The 18,902-nt window shown below is 35.5% G+C and overlaps 1 protein-coding gene across 2 annotated transcripts in view; it reads left to right on the forward strand.

Moving 5' to 3' along the window:
• Positions 1-18,902, forward strand: part of UBAP2 (ubiquitin associated protein 2) — a 142,559-nt gene that overhangs the window by 24,262 nt on the left and 99,395 nt on the right. For both annotated transcript variants that reach the window (XM_044661443.1, XM_044661450.1), the window contains exon 2: positions 12,185-12,324. In XM_044661443.1, coding sequence (XP_044517378.1) covers positions 12,226-12,324 — 99 coding nt within the window. In that variant the 5' untranslated portion in view covers positions 12,185-12,225. The remainder of the gene's footprint in view (positions 1-12,184; positions 12,325-18,902) is intronic.

The following is an 18,902-nucleotide window of genomic DNA, read 5'->3' on the forward strand; positions in this document are numbered from 1 at the left end:
CGTTTTGATGGGAGCTATTTCCCCCCCCTTATAGCGTGGAAGTGCCCAAATCCCACATACTGCATCCTATTATGGGATCCCTTTCATCTGGATTTTGTTTTCTTGTCCTTTGGAGGTATACTATATCTGTTTGTAAGGAGAGAAAGTTGCCCTGCCTCTACTCTGCCACCATCTTAACCCCGAAGTCTTGAGATTATTCTTAATTGAGGATTGATAATAGTTCAATCCTCTGGCAACCATCTTTTAATATATTAGGCAAAAAACCCCTTTTTCCCCCTTACAGTAAAGTTTTTTTTATGATCTTTCATGATCTCATATATCCCTTATTTGGTTAAACTATTTCTTCTAGTCATAGTTTTTGAAGGATACAATGATCTAATTTTCTAACTTTTTTGTTGTGACTTTTCAAATTGAGATCATATGTATCTATTTGAAGCTTCATTGTGATATATGGTATAAAATTTCTACCTAGAACCAATTTCTGACAGTTTCTAATTTTCTCTGCAGTTCTTGTTAAAAGACAGTACCCTAATATTATGTTCTTAGATTATCAAACACTTGGCTGGTGCTTTTGATTGCTGCTGTTCCAGCCTTATCTATTCTTTCTAATTGAGCTACTTTTTGTTTTTAATCAGTACAGTTTGATAATGTTATGCTCTCAAATCAGTGTTTAAAAACATACCCTCATTTGCAAATCTGTACTTTCCATGAAAAATTCATTTAAATAATTCTGATATAATAGAAGCATTCTAGTTATTAGGTTTTAAAAGACAGCTACATGCCAATGTAGTATTGGTGTGCTACCTCAGATACTAGCTAAGTGATCCCAGCAAAGTTACTTTAACCTCTCTTTTTCTCAGTTTCCTCATTCTAAAATGGGAATAATAATAGCACTTGTTTTAGAGAATTTTTATGAGCATGATATGAAATAATTTATCTAGAGTATTTTGTAAACTCTAAAACACTATGTAAATGTTAGCTACTATTTAGCTAGCTATTATTACTTTACTTTTATCTATCCAAAGAACCATCCCTTATCATAAAAATGAGTAGGGGTTCAGTACTTCAGCAAAATTAACCAACAAATCAACCAAATCTAACTTAGGCAAGGTTCAGTGCCCATATTCCCTCACCTCTACAATGAAGGGAGGGGAGGTACATTTCCTCATCATTTTTTTGGAACAAGCATAGTCATTATAATTATATATCATTAATTTTTTTTTTTTTTTACCCTTGTACTTCGGTGCATTGTCCCACAGGTGGAAGATTGGTAAGGGTGGGCAATGGGGGTCAAGTGACTTGCCCAGGGTCACACAGCTGGGAAGTGGCTGAGGCCGGGTCCGAACCCAGGACCTCCCGTTTCCAGGCCCGACTCTCACTCCACTGAGCTACCCAGCTGCCCCCTATATCATTAAATTTTAAAAAATCTTTTACATAATTGAGTGCATGGGAGTGTCATAAGACTTGGCCATTAGTACATTTCATTTTAGTAGCCTTGTTGAAAGATGAATTGTAGAGCCTAGGTTACTAGTACTATAAATAAAAAAACAGGGAAGTTGAAAAGAGGGATCAGTATAAAGGGGAGAGATCCATTCAGTTTTGGATATGTTGAATTAGTAGTGCTAGTGACAAATTTGGATGGAAATAACCAGGAGGTATTGGATCTATAGTTTGGGGAGTTGTCTGCATAGTTGTGATTAATTAAACACAAAGGGAGGTAGTAGAAGAGATCACCAATAATGGAGAAGAGTTTTTTTTTTTTTTAATTTTTTTTTTTAAAACCCTTGCACTTCGGTGTATTGTCTCATAGGTGGAAGAGTGGTAAGGGTGGGCAATGGGGGTCAAGTGACTTGCCCAGGGTCACACAGCTGGGAAGTGGCTGAGGCCGGGTTTGAACCTAGGACCTCCTGTCTCTAGGCCTGACTCTTCACTCCACTGAGCTACCCAGCTGCCCCCGGAGAAGAGTTTTTAAGAGATAGGTATACCCATATTGGAGGTAGGAAAAGGATGACAGCACAGCAAAAAAAATGAGAATGTGGTTATAGTGGTAGGACAGTGCATAGGTGCCAGAGATGTCACACAGAGTACTCTCTGGGCACACACACTGTGCTCCCGCCCCGTTTGTTACTAGAAAGGTAGAGCGACTTGACTTGAGTGGAGCTACTCCTCTCCCTCTCTACACTGTGCCTGACAACATTTTTTTCGTCCCCTTCCCAGCCCAGTAGCCTAGTGGGACTACACACCAGGTAAGGTGGACGGCTCACAGGCAGCCAAGCTGGAGGTGGGAGCAGATCTCCCAGGCCACTTCCCTCCCCCTCTCTACATTCACTGAGGATATTCCTCACTTCCCCCACCCTTCCAAACAGCAGCCCAGTGGGAGCATTTTCTTCCTTCTCTGTGTGTGGGGTTCTGCACTCGAGGGGAGGTGCATGGCATGTGGGGGGGCACTCTGTCTCTAAAAGTTTAATGCTCAACAATGTCTTAAGGGGAGGGTTCAGGAGAATGAAGATTGAGAGAAGTCTGTTAAAATGAGTAATGTGATTCACTAAGGTTTTAGTGTTTAAAATTAGATTATGAGAACTTGAAGAATGAGTAGGTGGTAAGAAAGTAAACAAGATCACTTTTTCTAAAATTTAGAAGGGAAAGGTACTAGAGAACAAGGCTGATGACTCCAGGGTGATTAGGTCAAGGTAGAATTGACTTCATTTTGTGGTAAATGAAAATCCCCTATAGGGAAGAGATTCAGTAGTAGAAAGAGAAAAATTAATCACTTCTTGCTCTGAGAACTGAGCAAAGTAGGAGATGAGTGAAAGACAAAGAGTTTTTGAAGTGTTGGGAGAAGAGATAAAAGAAGTTTTGTTTTCATAATTTAGGGGGGAGACCATTTCTTCTAGGAAAAGAAAGGGAGAGGGTTGAAGTTTTGGACCAGTGTTGTGAAGGAGAAAATAAGGCATTATTATTTGGTTCTATTTTCTTTATTATAATTACTTCATAGAAGTAGTCCTATATTTCTTTGAATTCTTCATGGTTTTTTTTCCTTGTGTAGCTATATAAGTTCGTTACATTCAAACACCATAATTCAGCCATTTGTCAGCCAGTGGGCACTATATGTTAGCTTTTTTTTTTTTAACTATTACAAGTATTTCTAGGAACATTTTTGCATAAATACCATTTTTAATGTTTTTATTTTGAATTTAAACACCAGATAAAGTGGTTATTTCCATACACATGGTAGAACATAAAAAGATTGGAGGCAGCTACATGGTTCAGTGGTTAGAGAGCCCAGCCAGGCCTAGAGATCTGAGGTCCTGGGTTCAAATAAGGCCCCAGGCATTGCCTAATTGTGTGACTTTAGGCAAGTCATTTAATCCCCTTTGCCTGTCCATTGCTCTTCTGCCTTGGGACCCATACTTTATATCAATTCTAAGACAGAAGGTACAGATTTTTAAAAAAAAGATTGTACATTTCATTTTGACTATTGCATATAACTTCTAAAATAATAGCTAAAAATGCAACGTATAACTTCCAAAAATGTTCTGCTCATTTGTATTTTTTTTCTGGCTTTGTGTTCTTTTCTGTGCATTTTTATAGCAATGCTTCAGGCTTGCTCCTTTTTTCTTTCTCTTTTTCTTGGGGGGAAAAATAAAAATAAAAGTGTAACAAATATACACAAGCAAATCAATTTCTTGTATTTTCTATGTCCAAAAATGTATGTTTTATTTTGCATTTTGAATCGAACACCTTTCTGTCAGGAAATGGGGTAACAGACTTCTTCATTCTTCATTCATTATGGTTGGCATTGATTCTTAAGTTTTTTAAAGGTTTTTTTTTTAACTTTACAATGTTAAATTAAAATTTCTGATTCTTGTTTCTTTTAAACTCTCTAAGCACTTTCTAATTGAGCAGTAATATTCCACAATGATTTCCAGTTCTTTGCTATGCCAAAAAGAACTAATAAAAATAATTTTTTTACATTTCATCTTTTTCTTTCTGCTTATGGCCTAGTAGAGATGTTGTTATTGGGTTAAAGGTATTCATACTTTAGTAATTGGGAAGAGGTGAAGGGCATAGTTGCAAATTATTTTCTGGGATAGTTGGGCCAATTAATTCACAGTTCTATCAGTAGTGTACTGTAGTAGTTGTTCTGTTTTCCCATAAACCTCTCTAGCATACCTTTTGTTTTTGTCATTTTTGCAAATCTGGTGAGTATAAGGTAGAACCTCAGTGTTGCTTTGATTGACATTTCTCTAATTGTTAGTGATTAGTATCCTTTCTGTTATTTATACTCCTTCTTAATCCCTTCCTTTTCCTGTTCCTGCTTTTTTTGTTATTGAATTTTTGATGTATTTTTTTGCCAAAATTCTTTGTTTTCAACTCTCTTATCCAGTAAAGAAGAGTGAGATTCATCTGATTCCTGCTTCCCCATTCTTTCCTTTCTGTTTTATACTTTTTTTGTGTCCCAGTTGTGAAAATAGCGAATTCTGACCCTTGTTCCTACTTTCTTTTCCCCTCGTCAAACATTCAGAACAGCCCAAATCTACTCTCAAGTTCTATGCTTTCTTCTCTCAATACTGTTTTAATATATTAAAGTTCTAAAGGGACACATTTCTTTCCCCTCATCATTAGAATGATAAAACTGCATTAATGAGCACTTCCTTATACTTTCTCAAATAAAATTAACTTTCCTAGACATCTTAACTCTTACTTTGGTATTTCAGAATAACTACTCAGTTCTGGTCTTAGAAATGCTTGAAAGTTCTCTGTGCATTTGAGATCCATTTTTTTCTCCCAGTAGAATTATTCTTAGTTTTGCAGTGTAAGTTATTCTTCATCTTAAGGCTATATATTTCTCCTTTTAGAATAGAGACAGCTAGGTGGTGAAGTGGATAGAGTTGAGTACAAGACTTGGAATCAAGAAGATGAGTTCATATCCTGCCTTTCTCAGACACTAGCTATGGGACCCCAGGCAAGTCACTTAACTTCTTCCCAGTTTTCTCATTTATAAAATGGGGATCATAATAGTATCTGCATCCCAAAAATGTTGTGAGGATAAATGAGATATTTGTGAAGCAGTTAGTAAACCTTAAAAATACTATATAAAACTAGCCATTGTGTTCCAATATTTCCTTTTTACCAATGATTCCAACTCTAGTTTCTTGGTATTTGAACTCTTTCCTTTCTGGCTGCTTGCATTTTTTTCTTTGAAGTGGAATTGATGCTCTAGATTTTGGTAATAATATTCCTGGAATTTTTCCTTTTGAGGTTTCTTCCAGGAAATAATTGTTTCACCTTGCCCACTGATTCTAATAGGTCCAGGCAGTTTTCGTTTTTGATTGTTGAAATATAATGTCTAGGCTTTTCAAAAATTGATTTTCTGATGATTCTTAATCTCTTGTTGACTTCCCTAGTTTGTTTTTTATATATTTTATTTTTATGTATTTCATATAACTTATATTTTCTCTAATTTTTTCCAATCTTTTGATTGTGTTTAAATATTACTTGCTATTTTACGACTTCTGTCTGTTCCATTCTAATTTTTCATGAGTATGTTCCTTGGGTAAATTATTCTCCAATTGCTTCCTCCAGAAGTTGGTCTCTACTTATGTCACCTGTGTTTTTGTGTTGACCTCTCTGTTTTTTGAAGGTCATTAAGGCACAAATTTGTAGATTTTCAGGGCTGCCTCTGGTATCTCAGAACACAGAATTAGGAACCTTGGAACCCCTGGACCTAAGTTGTCCCAGCCCTAGTTTTGCTTCTATGTTCCATGCTGTGAATTTCTTAACACCCTGTAGATTTCTTGGATAGTGCTGACTTTTGCTGCCTGGGAGAAGTCTTGTCTTTCTGTCCTCTCATATGTATGTGCATGTGTGCTTTGCACATGCACGTACAACCTACAGATGCCTGTCTGTAAAGGTAGGTTGGATAGATAGATAACCTTTAGAGACTACTCAGATTTCTGACTTGTCCCTTGGAAGTCCTGGAGGCTTTCTTCTTGTTTGCCTAGGATAGTATTGGCTTTGATAGTAGACCTTTTTGGCCTTCCAACTTTTTTTTTTTTTTTTTTAACTCTTACCTTCTATCTTAGAATCAATACTGTGTATTGGTTCTTAGGCAGTAAAGGCTAGGCAATGGGAGTTAAGTGACTTCTTCAGGCTCACACAGCTAGGAAGTGTCTGAGGACAGATTTGAACCCAGGACTTTTCTTCTCTAGGTCTGGCTCTCAATTCACTGAACCACCTAGCTGTGGCCCCCTCCCCCCATCTTTTTTTTAATGGTGTTTTTGTGTGAAAGAAATCAATTCTTGGTTATTATTTGGTTTAGTGTCATTTGCTGGCATAGGTTTGTGGGAGTTGGGCTGCCTGCCTCTATTCAGGCATTTATCTTGGCTAAGGTGCCTTTGTTGCTTTTTTAAAAAGTGATTATTTGATGCTTTATAAAACAAAACAACAGTGCTCTCATTTTCCACTACTACCATATTGCTTTCAAAAAGGTTGAATGAATTCACAGCCCCACCATTAATGAGTAACCTGTCTTTTAAGTCATAGCTGAAGCAGTATTGAATATTAAGCAATTAAATTAGGATATATGTAAGGCCATTTGCAAACCTTCAAGTATTATGTAAATGCTGCCAATTTTATCTCTTTATTAGAGGTGCCTATTTGATGGATATAAAGTGGTATCTTAGTGGTTTATAGTTTTAATTTGAATTTCTCTGGCAATTACATGGTTTCTCTTGTTAGAGATTTTGAACATTTTTTCATGTTGTGAATGATTAGTGTTTCTTTCCATAACATCTTATTTATATCATAGAATGGCTTTTTAAAGTGTCTTGTGGAAATAACTAGGGTCAGGATTGGGAAGTGAAGCCAGAACAAGATTGATAGACAGGGAATAAAGAAGGATTTAAGACCAGATACTTGAGGCACTGGGAAAGATGGAAGAAAACAGGTTGTAAATCAGTGAGAGGCATCAGTTTGAAGTTGAAGGAGAGTAATTTTGGGTGTTAGTGAGTTTAAATTAAGGTGTGATTATGGTTGATGTGAGATAGAATGATGGGAGTTGAGATTGATGGCTTAGGAGGAAGTTAGGATGTTGTTGGATTACCTGTGTGAACACTGCAATCACCAATAATGTTGGGGATAATGCTCTGGATGTTAAGAATGGAAAATGGCATTGAAGTCAACATAAATTAAGAGAAAAGTTTTTTGTGTCATGGGAGCCCTTTTTTAGTCTGGTGAAGAAAAAGTATGGACTCCTAAGAAAAATGTTTTAAAATGTGTAAAGTAGATAGGATTGCAAAGGAAACTAATTATATTCAAATGCAGTTATAAAAAAATATAAAAACATCCAAAGTTCACGGATCCAAAGTTTTTAAGAATTCTCAGTAGAAAATTGGAACAGGTTGATATAATTGGAACTTTTAAAGAAGAGAGGCTACTCTTGAGTTTATAGAGGGGGAGGGAAGAAAGTGTGTTGTAAGGGCAAGTAAAGAACCTGTTAACTTCATCCTGGTCATGTAGATTGGGTGTTAGTTTCAGAGGAAAGTCTAGTTTTCATTTAGTGCCAGGAGAGAGAAGGTAAGTGAGGAAGATTTCTGAGGATGATGGGAGGTTTTTTTTTTGGATAATATAGGCAGAGGATTCAGTAGAAGGGAAGAGCAGAGGAACATAGGAACTAGGGGAGGAATAGGGCTAATGTGAACTGTGGTTGAAGGTACCAGGGGAAAGGAGTTTTATTTAGCTTGATTCTGATCTGTACAGATTAGAGATGAAGGTTAGGATTTTTTAGGCATAATTTTGGTGGTGGTGGGAGTCAGGGAAAATATAGATATACATATATATATATATGCTATAGGTTAGCTACATCTCAAACTTTCAAATTTTGCAATTAGAATGTTGCTATGGTGGAGTCTATTGAATTATGAAATAAGGAGTTGGGACAGAGGAAGCTTATGATGACTGAGAGAATTCTTTCTGTAGGATGAAGGAAGCCACTTCCCCTCCCGCCCCCCTTGGCTAAAAGGATTGCATATATACCAAGACAGCAGGACCAAAACTTAGAATTTTTTTAAGTCTTTCATCTGCAAATTGATTTCAGAATGTGAACATCTATCAGATGCCAAGCTTTGTTTGGGAGGGTGGTATTGTTCAGTAGTATTGTTAAACTCAAATAGGAATGGAGTCACCTAACAGTACATAAAAATCTCTGTGGACTGCATATTGGACTGCATATTGACTTAGTTTTAAAATGGAATATTGCCTGTTTTTATTGTATTTTCATTTATTTTGTTAAATATTTCCCAATTACATTTTAATCTGATTCTGGTCACATTCAGGAGTATTGTGGGCTGCTTGTTTTGACACCTATGCTGTAAAAGGTATTTTAACAGAATTTTTATCAGATACCATTTGATTCTACATTCGAAGAAATTCTGGCTTATTTGTGTGATAGTTTCCTTGACTATATAAAATTTATAGTATAAATGGTAATTTAATTTTTATACTGTAATATAGTATGATTTGCAGAGGATTTAGTAAAAAGCAAAGCTTCTTGCTTGTACTTCTGATAAACTGAGGAAAACAGGTATTGGAAGAGAGGAGAGTCTCATAAGCTAGTGCTTCCAATAATTCAAGAACTCCAGACAAGCCTGAATCTTCGCTGGGTTATTTTTAGTATCTGTTGCTTCTATCTGTTGCTATTCTAGGAATTCTTTGGAACAGTTTTTTCAGGGTAGTCAAATTGAAGCCAAGGTAGGGGTGGGCAATGAAGAAATGAGGTAGAATATGAGAATAAATGGTATTCCTGTAGTCCACCAATAATGCACATAGCTGGACTTTGATAAGTCAGCTTTACTAAAGAAGAGTCATAGTTTCTATCTTGCCTCAGGCCAGTCAAGATCTTTGTGTTATGGTAGGTTGGTAAAAGTTTTGTATCCTTATTTGCCCTTGGATCATTTCCACAATTTAATGATAGTATATATGGCTGTAAAGGCACATGCGTTAACTTTTAACTCTTGGAATTATGTTTTTAGGTTCCCTTTTAAAACCTGTATGTAAAGTGAATATATTCAAACATTTTTCTATTGTTTTGATTCATAATTTTAGAGATGTTTATTGAAAGCAGATTTGGTCCCTAGTATGTAAAAACCTGATAGTGCCTTTTCCTAATGGCCTAGGTTTTAAATGGTGTTCTATCTCTTTGTTTGAAAAAAAGAACACTTCGGAGCAACAAAATAGCTGTCAGATTTATACTTGTTTTGCTTGGTTCTAGAGATTAAAACTAGGAACTGTGTTGAAGTTATAAAGAGGCAAATTTAGACTTAAGGTACAGAAAAGCTTCCAGATAATTATAGCTATTTAAGAGTAGAATGGATTCCTCCCCAAAGGCTAATCATCTGTCATGTGTGTTTTTTTTGGGGGGAGGGTAAGTGTATATGTATTTGATTTCTTTCCTTCCTTGACCCTTTGGGGGGAGGGAGGAGGGGTTGTAACAGTTATACAAAGTTTTTTTTTTTTTTTAAACACTTGTACTTTGGTGTATTGTCTCATAGGTGGAAGAGTGGTAAGGGTGGGCAATGGGGGTCAAGTGACTTGCCCAGGGTCACACAGCTGGGAAGTGGCTGAGGCCGGGTTTGAACCTAGGACCTCCTGTCTCTAGGCCTGACTCTCACTCCACTGAGCTACCCAGCTGCCCCCTATACAAAGTTTTTAAGTAAAACTTATTCCAGCATTGGTCAAATCAGAAATATAAGGCTTATTCTAAACACTGAGTCCATTTGTGAGGACATAGGTAGCATTACTTTATTTTGATCCTTTGGGATTGTGATTGGTCATTGCGTTGATTATTGAGTATTTCAAAGTTATTTGTCTTCATAATGTTGCCAGGGTATAACTTGTTCTCATGCTTTTGCTCATTTCACTCAGAAATAGTTTGTACAATTTTTTTTTCTAGATTCTCTTAAACTAGCCTTTCTATCATTTCTTATGGCACCATAGCATTCCATTGCATTAATTTACTATACTTTGTTCAGGCCATACACAGTCTACTTGATGATTAAGTACTCTTAGTTTCCAGTTCTTTGCCACCACAAAAAAAAAAGCTATCAATATTTTTGTATATATAAATCTTCTTCACTCCGTGGTTCAGTAACTTTTTTGGGCATGGTTTCAAATTGCTTTCCAGAATCAGCTATTTTATTTTTAGGGGAAAATGGAGTAAGATATCAAGAAAAACTGCATAAGGAATTTAGTCAAGAAAGTAAGTTGCTAGGGAAGGATCATATAAAATAAAACACAGTTTTGATTATATAAAGTTTTAAATTTTTTTAACAAATCTGATGCAGTTAAAATTAGGATGAAATAGATAACTGGAAATAAAGTCCTGGTAGTAAGTTTCTCTTGACAGGTTTCAAACTCAAGGTATAAAGAAATGGATCCAATTTTATAAAATGAGCTATTGCCTAGAAGATAAATGTTCAAAGGATACAAACAGGCAGTTTTCAAAGGAATATATCTTTAATATTCATATGTAAAAATGCTCTAGATCACTAATAATTAGAGAGATGCTAATTAAAACAATTCTGGGGTTCTACCTTACTCAGAACATTGGCAGTGATGACAAGAGAGGTGTAATGGGAAGATTAAGCAGTAGCACCCAGGCTGTGTCTTAATTCCTCATTCACAGTATTATCTTTTTTCAGAGGAAAATGATAAATGTTATATGGGCTGTAGGAAACCAGACACATTATTGCACTGTTGGTGGAGCTGTAAATTGATCCAGCCATTCTGGAAAACATTTTGGAGCTTTGCCCAAAATACATAGTTGGAGAACCAGATAAATATTAGTAGATATTGTTTATGATAACACTATGCATATTTCAATCAGTCAATAATAAACCTTAAGTGCCTACTAGCCACTGTGCTACGTGCTAGAGATACAAAGAAAGGCCAAAGACAGTCTTTCCTCTCAAGGAGTTCATAGTCCAGTGGGGAAGATAACATGAAAACAACTGTATGCAAGCAGAATATTATACTTGGGATAAATTGGCAATGGCAATAGAAGGAAGGCTTTAAATTGAGGGAAATCGAGAAATCCCTACTTGTTGAAGGTGGGATTTTAGCTGGGACTTGAAGGAAGCCAGGAAGTCGAGCTAAGGAGGGAGAAAATTCAGCCATGGACGATAGCTAGTGAAAATGTACAACAAGGAGATGGAGTGTCATGTGTGAGAAACCATAAAGGCCAATATCATTAGATTGCATAGTCTGTAAAGGGATAATGTAGGTTTTGGGTTTTGAAGAACTTTGAATGCCAAATAGGATTTTATAGTTATCCTGGAGCTATTGGAGTTTATTGAATGGGGGATGACATGATCACACTTGCTATTAAGGAAAATCCCTTTGATAGCTGAGTGAGGGATGAACTGAAGTGGGGAGATAACTTGTGGTAAGGAGACCACCTATCAGCAAGTTAGTGCAAAGTATGGCTGTAAGGTGAGATGAAGGCCCACACTAGGGTGATGGCAGCACAGCATCAGAAAAATGAAGGAAGCATATAGGAGAAATGTTAAGGTAAAATTGACAGGCTCTGGCAACAGATTGGATATTAGAGGAGAGGGAAAATGAGCTATTGAGGATGATACTTAGGTGGTGAGCAGGGATGATTGGGAGGATAATGGTACCCTGGACAGTACTAGAGAAGTTAGGAAGAAGGGAAGAGGGAAGTTTAGCTTTGTCTAGAGGTGTTCTTGGACTTCATTGTAAAGTAGAACAATACTATTATGAGAAAGTCCTCACTACACATGTATTCATTCCACCTTTGTGGAATTGGTTTCAGGGAAACTGGCAAATGAGATAGGAAAAAAAAGATTAAAAGTATTTTTTTTTTATCTGATGAAGCTGTGGAAAATAGGAATTAACTGTAATTTTATTTGTATTTGAGAACTCCTACTTAAGTGGAAATTCTGCTGAAAATATTATTCCTAATAAAACACTAAATGATGTGAATAAATGAATATTTTATCAGCAAATATTACTGCCGGTAAAAGAAACTTTAAATGTCTTGCATATTTTTCTTTGACCCTAGCAATAAAAAGTATTTTCTTGTGTAAGTCTTAGTTTTTTCTCACATAATCAGGGAACTTTCTTTACTCATGTATCTGAAATGGTTTATTCTGATTTCTTACAGATTTTCTATTTTGTACATACGTTGTTTTGTATATACTGTATATGATGACTTCAGTGGGCAGTGAACGTTCCCGGGGCACTCGGGACAAAACTCAGATTTCAACCACACAGATGACACAGCCACCAAAACAAGTAGTACAGGTAAGTTTTATACATCTTTAGTGGAGTAAAACAATTTAAGCAAAGACATGTAACTACCCTTTACTGCTAGAGAAACTTTTTTTTTTTTTAAGGGGAATTCAGTAGGAAAAGCCAGCAGAGCTTTAAAAAGGAGAGAAACCCTGCCAGGGGAAATTTGCATTCTCAGGCATATTTCTTGATATCTTGTAGCTTCTAGCTGCTGTTTTTATATCACTTGGCTGTGGACCCAAGGACTATAAACTGTTACTTTAAGACTAAGCAAAATTTAGCAAGAGGTATTTGATACAAAATTATGATGAGTATATTAAAACCATTCATTTGTATCAGTTGAAGAAATACCACTGATTAGTACTTTTACTTTTAGGAGTTGAAAATTTATTACTTTCAAATGCAATAGTATCCTAAAAAGTAATGCTTTCATGTCTTAAGGCTCTTTTATTCAATAAGAACGTATTGTAATTAGCAAAATTTTTTAACATACAAATGTTTATAGTCTACTAAAGTCATTTATCATCATATAATCAGCTAAACTCCCCCAAATTTTGTGATGATTGTTAATTTAACAAATCTTCCTAAGTATTATGCAGATAGCTAACTTGGATCAGGTGAGGCTAAATTTATTTGAATTGGTGGAATCTACAGTAATAGAGTTGTACTGTATTCAAATGATAAATATATGTAATTTGTGGATTATAACATCTGTGGGCATCAAGGTGGTGCACTGGGCTTGGAGTCAGGAATATTCATATTTGTGAGTTCAAATCTGGCCTCAGGTTAGCTGTGTGACCCTGGTTGAGTCACTTAAACCTCTTCCTTAGTTTCTTCATGTTTGAAACAAGTTGGAGAAGGAAATGATAAACCACTCCAGTATTTTTGCCAAGAAAACTTCAGTTGAGGTCTGACAATTGGCCATTTTACTAAAAGTGATAAGAACTGCTATATTTTTTGCATTAATACATGTGACATTGTTTCATACTTTCAGGGTGCTACAGTTATAAGAGATCATAATGCACTGGAAGAAGTTAGGTTCTAATCCTGGTCTGCCATTTAGTTACCTGTGTAACCTTGGATGAATCTTTTACCTTCAATGAGCCACGCTCTCCTCTTATGAAAAATGAGATTGGACTAGTGACCTAAAGTCTCTTTTCAATTGTAAATCTGTGATTCTGTGGTTCTATAAAAGGGATTGACTTAAAAAAAAATTTATTTATTTTTTTTGCACCATTCATTTCAAGCCTTATATATGATCTTTCTTTTCAGCAGTTCTTTGCCTTTCCGCTATGAAGGTAGTTACAGTTTCATTGTTCTCTAGACTCTTCCTTTGGTTTATTTAGTGTTAGATTCCTTTTAGTGATTTTTTACATTTATATTGTGGTGGTCATTCTGTGCATTATGCTCTTGATTTTGCTTATTTACTCTTTGTATAAATCTTTCTATTTTTCTTGAAATAATTTCTTATTGCACAATAATTTCCCATTAATATACTAGGTTGTTTTTTTTATCATGAATTTAAAGAATAGTAAAAAATATTTCAATGTACAAAAATCAGGAATGTGAAGCTGTAAACTATTAAGTACAAAGTTTAAAAAATATTAAATTTGAAGTGGTAATAATTAAAGCAACTAGTATGTATTATATATACATTTGTATATTATAGACATTAATCCTTTATGTTTACAAAGGGCTTTACATGTGTTAACTCATTTGATTTTCACAAATAACACTGAGGTAGATGCCATTGTTAACCTCATTTTACAGATGAGGAAACTGAGGCATAAAGTGATTAAATGAATTGTTCAGAGTCACATAGCTTGTAAGTATTTAAAGCAGGATCCAATATCAGGGCTTTCTGTGCTGTCTGCTTAGAAAACCTGTTAAGAAACCTGTTCTGCTTGTTTGTGTCCTTTTTTGGACTTTAAAATGTTAAATTTGAAACTCATTCCTTTTTTTCTGTCTTTATCACCTATGTACTCTCTTACTTGTAATTCCCATCCTGCTCCCTACCTCTTTCCATTCTCATTTTCTCCATATGCTCAAATAGAATTCCTCCCTTCTAATAGATAATAATAATAATAGTATAGTCAAGCAAAACAAAAAGTCTTCTTTTGCTTCTCTAGTCTATTACCTTATTTCAGAGAAGTTGGAGACATTCTTTAACATTAGAATTCTTAATACATTCAAAGTTATTTTCCTTTATTAATATAGGAGTACTGTGTTCCATAGTTTTTTCAGGCAGTCCCCTATTGATGGAACACCCAATTTGTTTCCTATTTACTGGCACAAAGAATGCTATTGTGGGGGCAGCTAGTGATGTCCATCAGATTGCAATGATGGCTAACTTTTTAGAGGGGTGGGTGATATCCTCAGGTGCACATGGAGGATATGCATGGAGAGCAACCCAGCCCCACATCCCTCTAGCTTTCTAGTAATGAACTCTGGTGAACTCTGCTGGGGTGATGGATGGTAGGCATGCCCACAGAGGTGTGCCATAGGCTTGCCACCATGGGGATAGAGTGTCAGGCCTAAAGTCCAGAGGACCTGGGTTCAAATGTAGCCTCAGACAGATACTTTCTACCTGTGTGACCCTGGGCAAGTCACTTAACCGCTAATGGCATAACCCTTACTACTCTGCCTTGGAACCAATACACAGAGTATTGATTTTAAGATGGAAGGTGGTAAGGGTTTTAAAAAAAAAAAAAAAGACATGCTACTGTCAATGTTTTGTTACAGATTGGACCTTTTTTAATATTTTACTTCCTTGTAGTATATATGCTCTAATGAGATTACTGAGCCATGTGGATATGGTCAGTTCCAGTAATTTTTCTTGCTTAATTTTAAATTGATATCCAGAATAGTTCCATCATTTCATAGCTCCATTGAGAGTGTCTGCTTTTGCACAATCTCTCCAACACTGTTTTTGTCTTTCTGAAATGTAACACTGTTGATTTAATGTGCTCTCTTACTATTGAGGAGGATTATAAAATTCAATAGAAGTGAGGCTCCCTCTACTGAATCTATATATTGACCATTAAAATGTAATTCTATTTATATTTTATTCTATTTTAAAATTTATTTTGTTAACTATTTTCCCATTACATTTTATTCTGGTTTGGGCTGTATTCAGGTGCTATGGGCTGCATGTGGCTTGTGGAAAGTGTTTGATACCTCTAGATTTAGAGAATTTTTGATGTGGCCATTTATAATTTGCTATTCTTTTGGAAACATTTGGTGTCTTATGATTACTTATCTATTGGGCTATGGCTCTTAGTATCTTCTGTATGCATAGGTTGGTATATTTTTGTCAGTTCTCAAATATTTTGGATATCAAACTTGATTGACAAGGTCTGATACAAGTTTCATATACTATTTCTCCTTTATAGATCTATTAAATAGGCCTTTTAGTGAACACTGTATTTTAATTTTTTGATCTCTTGTTTAGTTAAGACTAATCTTTTGACTGCTTATAATAAAATCAATTTTGATTTTTACTTTTTTCCCCATACTCATTTTTGAGAACTTTGTGTAGTTTGTTGGCAGTTGCTCTAATTTATCCCTCTCTCCAAATGAAGAAAAAATTCACAACAAAACATTTTCTATTTGGTATTACTTTTTTTGTTTTGTTTTGTTTTGTTTTAACCCTTAACTTCTGTGTATTGACTTATAGGTGGAAGAGTGGTAAGGGTAGGCAATGGGGGGGGGTCAAGTGACTTGCCCAGGGTCACACAGCTGGGAAGTGTCTGAGGCCGGATTTGAACCTAGGACCTCCCGTCTCTAGGCCTGGCTCTCAATCCACTGAGCTACCCAGCTTCCCCGTGGTATTACTTTTATTGGAACACTATTACATAATTCCCAATGTTCATTCTAGAGTGATCTCTTAACCATAACCAAAAAGATGGTGTCTATTCAAGGAGAAACTTAAGGTTTGGTTCTTGATCTAGAGACATTAAGGATGATTTTTGGACAAGTGGCATGTTTCTCTTTGCTTAAAGGGAACTATTATAGCTCATGTGAATTATGGAGAGTGGAATAAAGTTTGCCTTTCTTTACTTGGGTTTATTTCCTTTAAGATGGTGGTGTTTTGCATGTAGGTATACTTACAAAATTATAAAGTGAAAAAAAATTATAAAGTGAATTCAGACTATTGATGGGAAGGACAAATTGTGAAGCTGAAGCTTAAATACTTTGGCTGCATAATGAGAAGATAGGACTCATTAGAAAAGACTTTGATGTTGGGGAAAATTGAAGGCAAAAGGAAAAGGGGGAATGGTAGAAGATGAAATGGATAGTGCCATGTAAACACTGAACATAAGCTTACACTTTGGGAGATAGTGGAGGATAGAAGGGCCTGACATATTATGGTCTATGTAGTCATGAAGAGTGTTTGGAAACGTTGCAGCAATACATCTAATGTATTTAAGCAGTCTAGCTGGTATTAGCCATAATTTAAAAATGGAAATAGACCATTCCCAGGAACTTAGTTTAAGAAAGATTGTAGCTCTTCCTCTAATGAGGTTTGATTTTGGGCAAGTCACTTAATCTCTCTAGGGCCTGGAGTTCCTCATCTATAAAATTAATAGATAATATTTAAGGCCCCTTTGATTTTTTTTCATATATGACTCTTGTGGTACAGATAAGTATTTAGAATATGTTGACTCAAATTTAACATTCTGAAAGAGTTATCCCATGAATAATTCAGTATTTATGTAGTGGTTTCATCATTTAGGAATATGAGTTAAAACATCAAAAGTTAAAAAAAGGAAGCCTCAGGAAATCTCATATAATTTTGTAATAGTATTTTTAAAACATTGAATAAAGTGATCCTTGGTTTATTAAATCACATTGAATTTTTTCCTAGTCATAATTTTATTTATTTATTTTTAACATTTATTAATCATTTTTAACTTGGTTACATGATTCATGCTCCTACTTTCCCCTTCACACCCCTCACTCCCTCCACCCATGGCCGATGCATGCACATTTCCACTGGTTTTAACATGTGTCATTGATCAATACCTATTTCCAAATTGTTGATCATTGCATTGGTGTGGTAGTTTCGAGTTTACATCCCCAATCATGTCCACCTCAACCCATGCGTTCAGGCAGTTGTTTTTCTTATATGTTTCCTCTCCTGCAGTCCTTCCTCTGATTGTGGGTAGCGTTCTTTACTATTAATCCCTCAGAGCTGTCCTGTGTCATTGCATTGCTGCTGGTACAGAAGTCCATTACATTCGATTTTACCACAGTATATCAGTCTCTGTGTACAATGTTCTTCTGGCTCTGCTTCTTTCGCTCTGCATCAGTTCCTGGAGGTCTTTCCAGTTCACCTGGAATTCCTCTAGTTTATCATTCCTTTGAGCACAATAGCATTCTATCACCAGCATATACCACAGTTTGTTCAGCCATTCCCCAATTGAAGGACATACCCTCATTTTCTAGTTTTTTGCCACCACAAAAAGCATAGCTATAAATATTTTCATACAAGTCTGTTTATGATCTTTTTGGGGTACAGACCCAACAATGGTATGGCTGAATCAAAGGGCAGGCCCTAGTCATTATTTTAGAGAGAACTAAAGTCAATTTTGAGTGACTTTGTATATAATTTGTATATGTTTAGTTAATGTAAAAGCATTTTTTAAAAAATCCATATCTTCCATCTTAGAATTAATACTGAGTATTGATTCTAAGGCAGAAGAGCAATAAGTGCCAGGCAATGGAGTTGTCTAGGATCACATAGTTAGTGTTGAAACTAGGACCTCTTGTCTCTAGATCTGACTTGCAATGCTCTGAGCTACCTAGCTATCCCCAAAGTAAAAGTATTTTAAATCTGTTTTCAACTTAGATTTTCTTCCTCTAGAGCTGTCAATTCTAAATTTTATGTTTTTTGGATTTACCACAGAGGGGTTTTCAGAGAAAAAAAATACTGTTTTAGAGAGATGAGATATTTAGAAACTCCAAAATTCATTGTTTTACTTTCTCAGGCTATCAAAAAAAGGAAAAAAATATTTTTAAGAAAATTTACGTTTCATGTAAATAGGCTTGTGTTCATCTATTTGAAGGCGATAGATCTTTTGGTCTTTTAGATAAAGATACAATAGGGTTAGAATGTTCATGTTCAGTTGTTTCAGTCCTGTCCAGATCTCCATGAACTTTATTTGGGGTTTTCTTGGCAAATATATTGGAGTGGTTTGCCATTTCTTTCTCTAGTTCATTTTTACATATGAAGAACTGAGGCAATAGAGGGGTTAAGTTGATTTGCACCAATGTCACACAGCCAGTAATTAATGTCTGAGAGCATATTTGAATTTATGAAGATGAATCTTCCTGATTACAAGCCCAGTGCTCTATCCACTGCACCACCTCTCTGTTCAGGGTCAAGATACATACATATTTATCCATCTATTCACTTATTCACTCATTTACTTATTTACTTATTTATTTACTTACCCGCTCATCCATCCATTCAATTATTTATCTATTTATTTGTCTGTTTATCCGTTGATTCATTCATTCATTCATTCATTCATTCATTCATTCATTCATTCATTCATTCATTCATTCATTCATTCATTCATTCAAAG

This window comes from Gracilinanus agilis, chromosome 1 (genome assembly GCF_016433145.1).
Source record: "Gracilinanus agilis isolate LMUSP501 chromosome 1, AgileGrace, whole genome shotgun sequence".
Lineage (NCBI taxonomy): Eukaryota > Metazoa > Chordata > Mammalia > Didelphimorphia > Didelphidae > Gracilinanus > Gracilinanus agilis.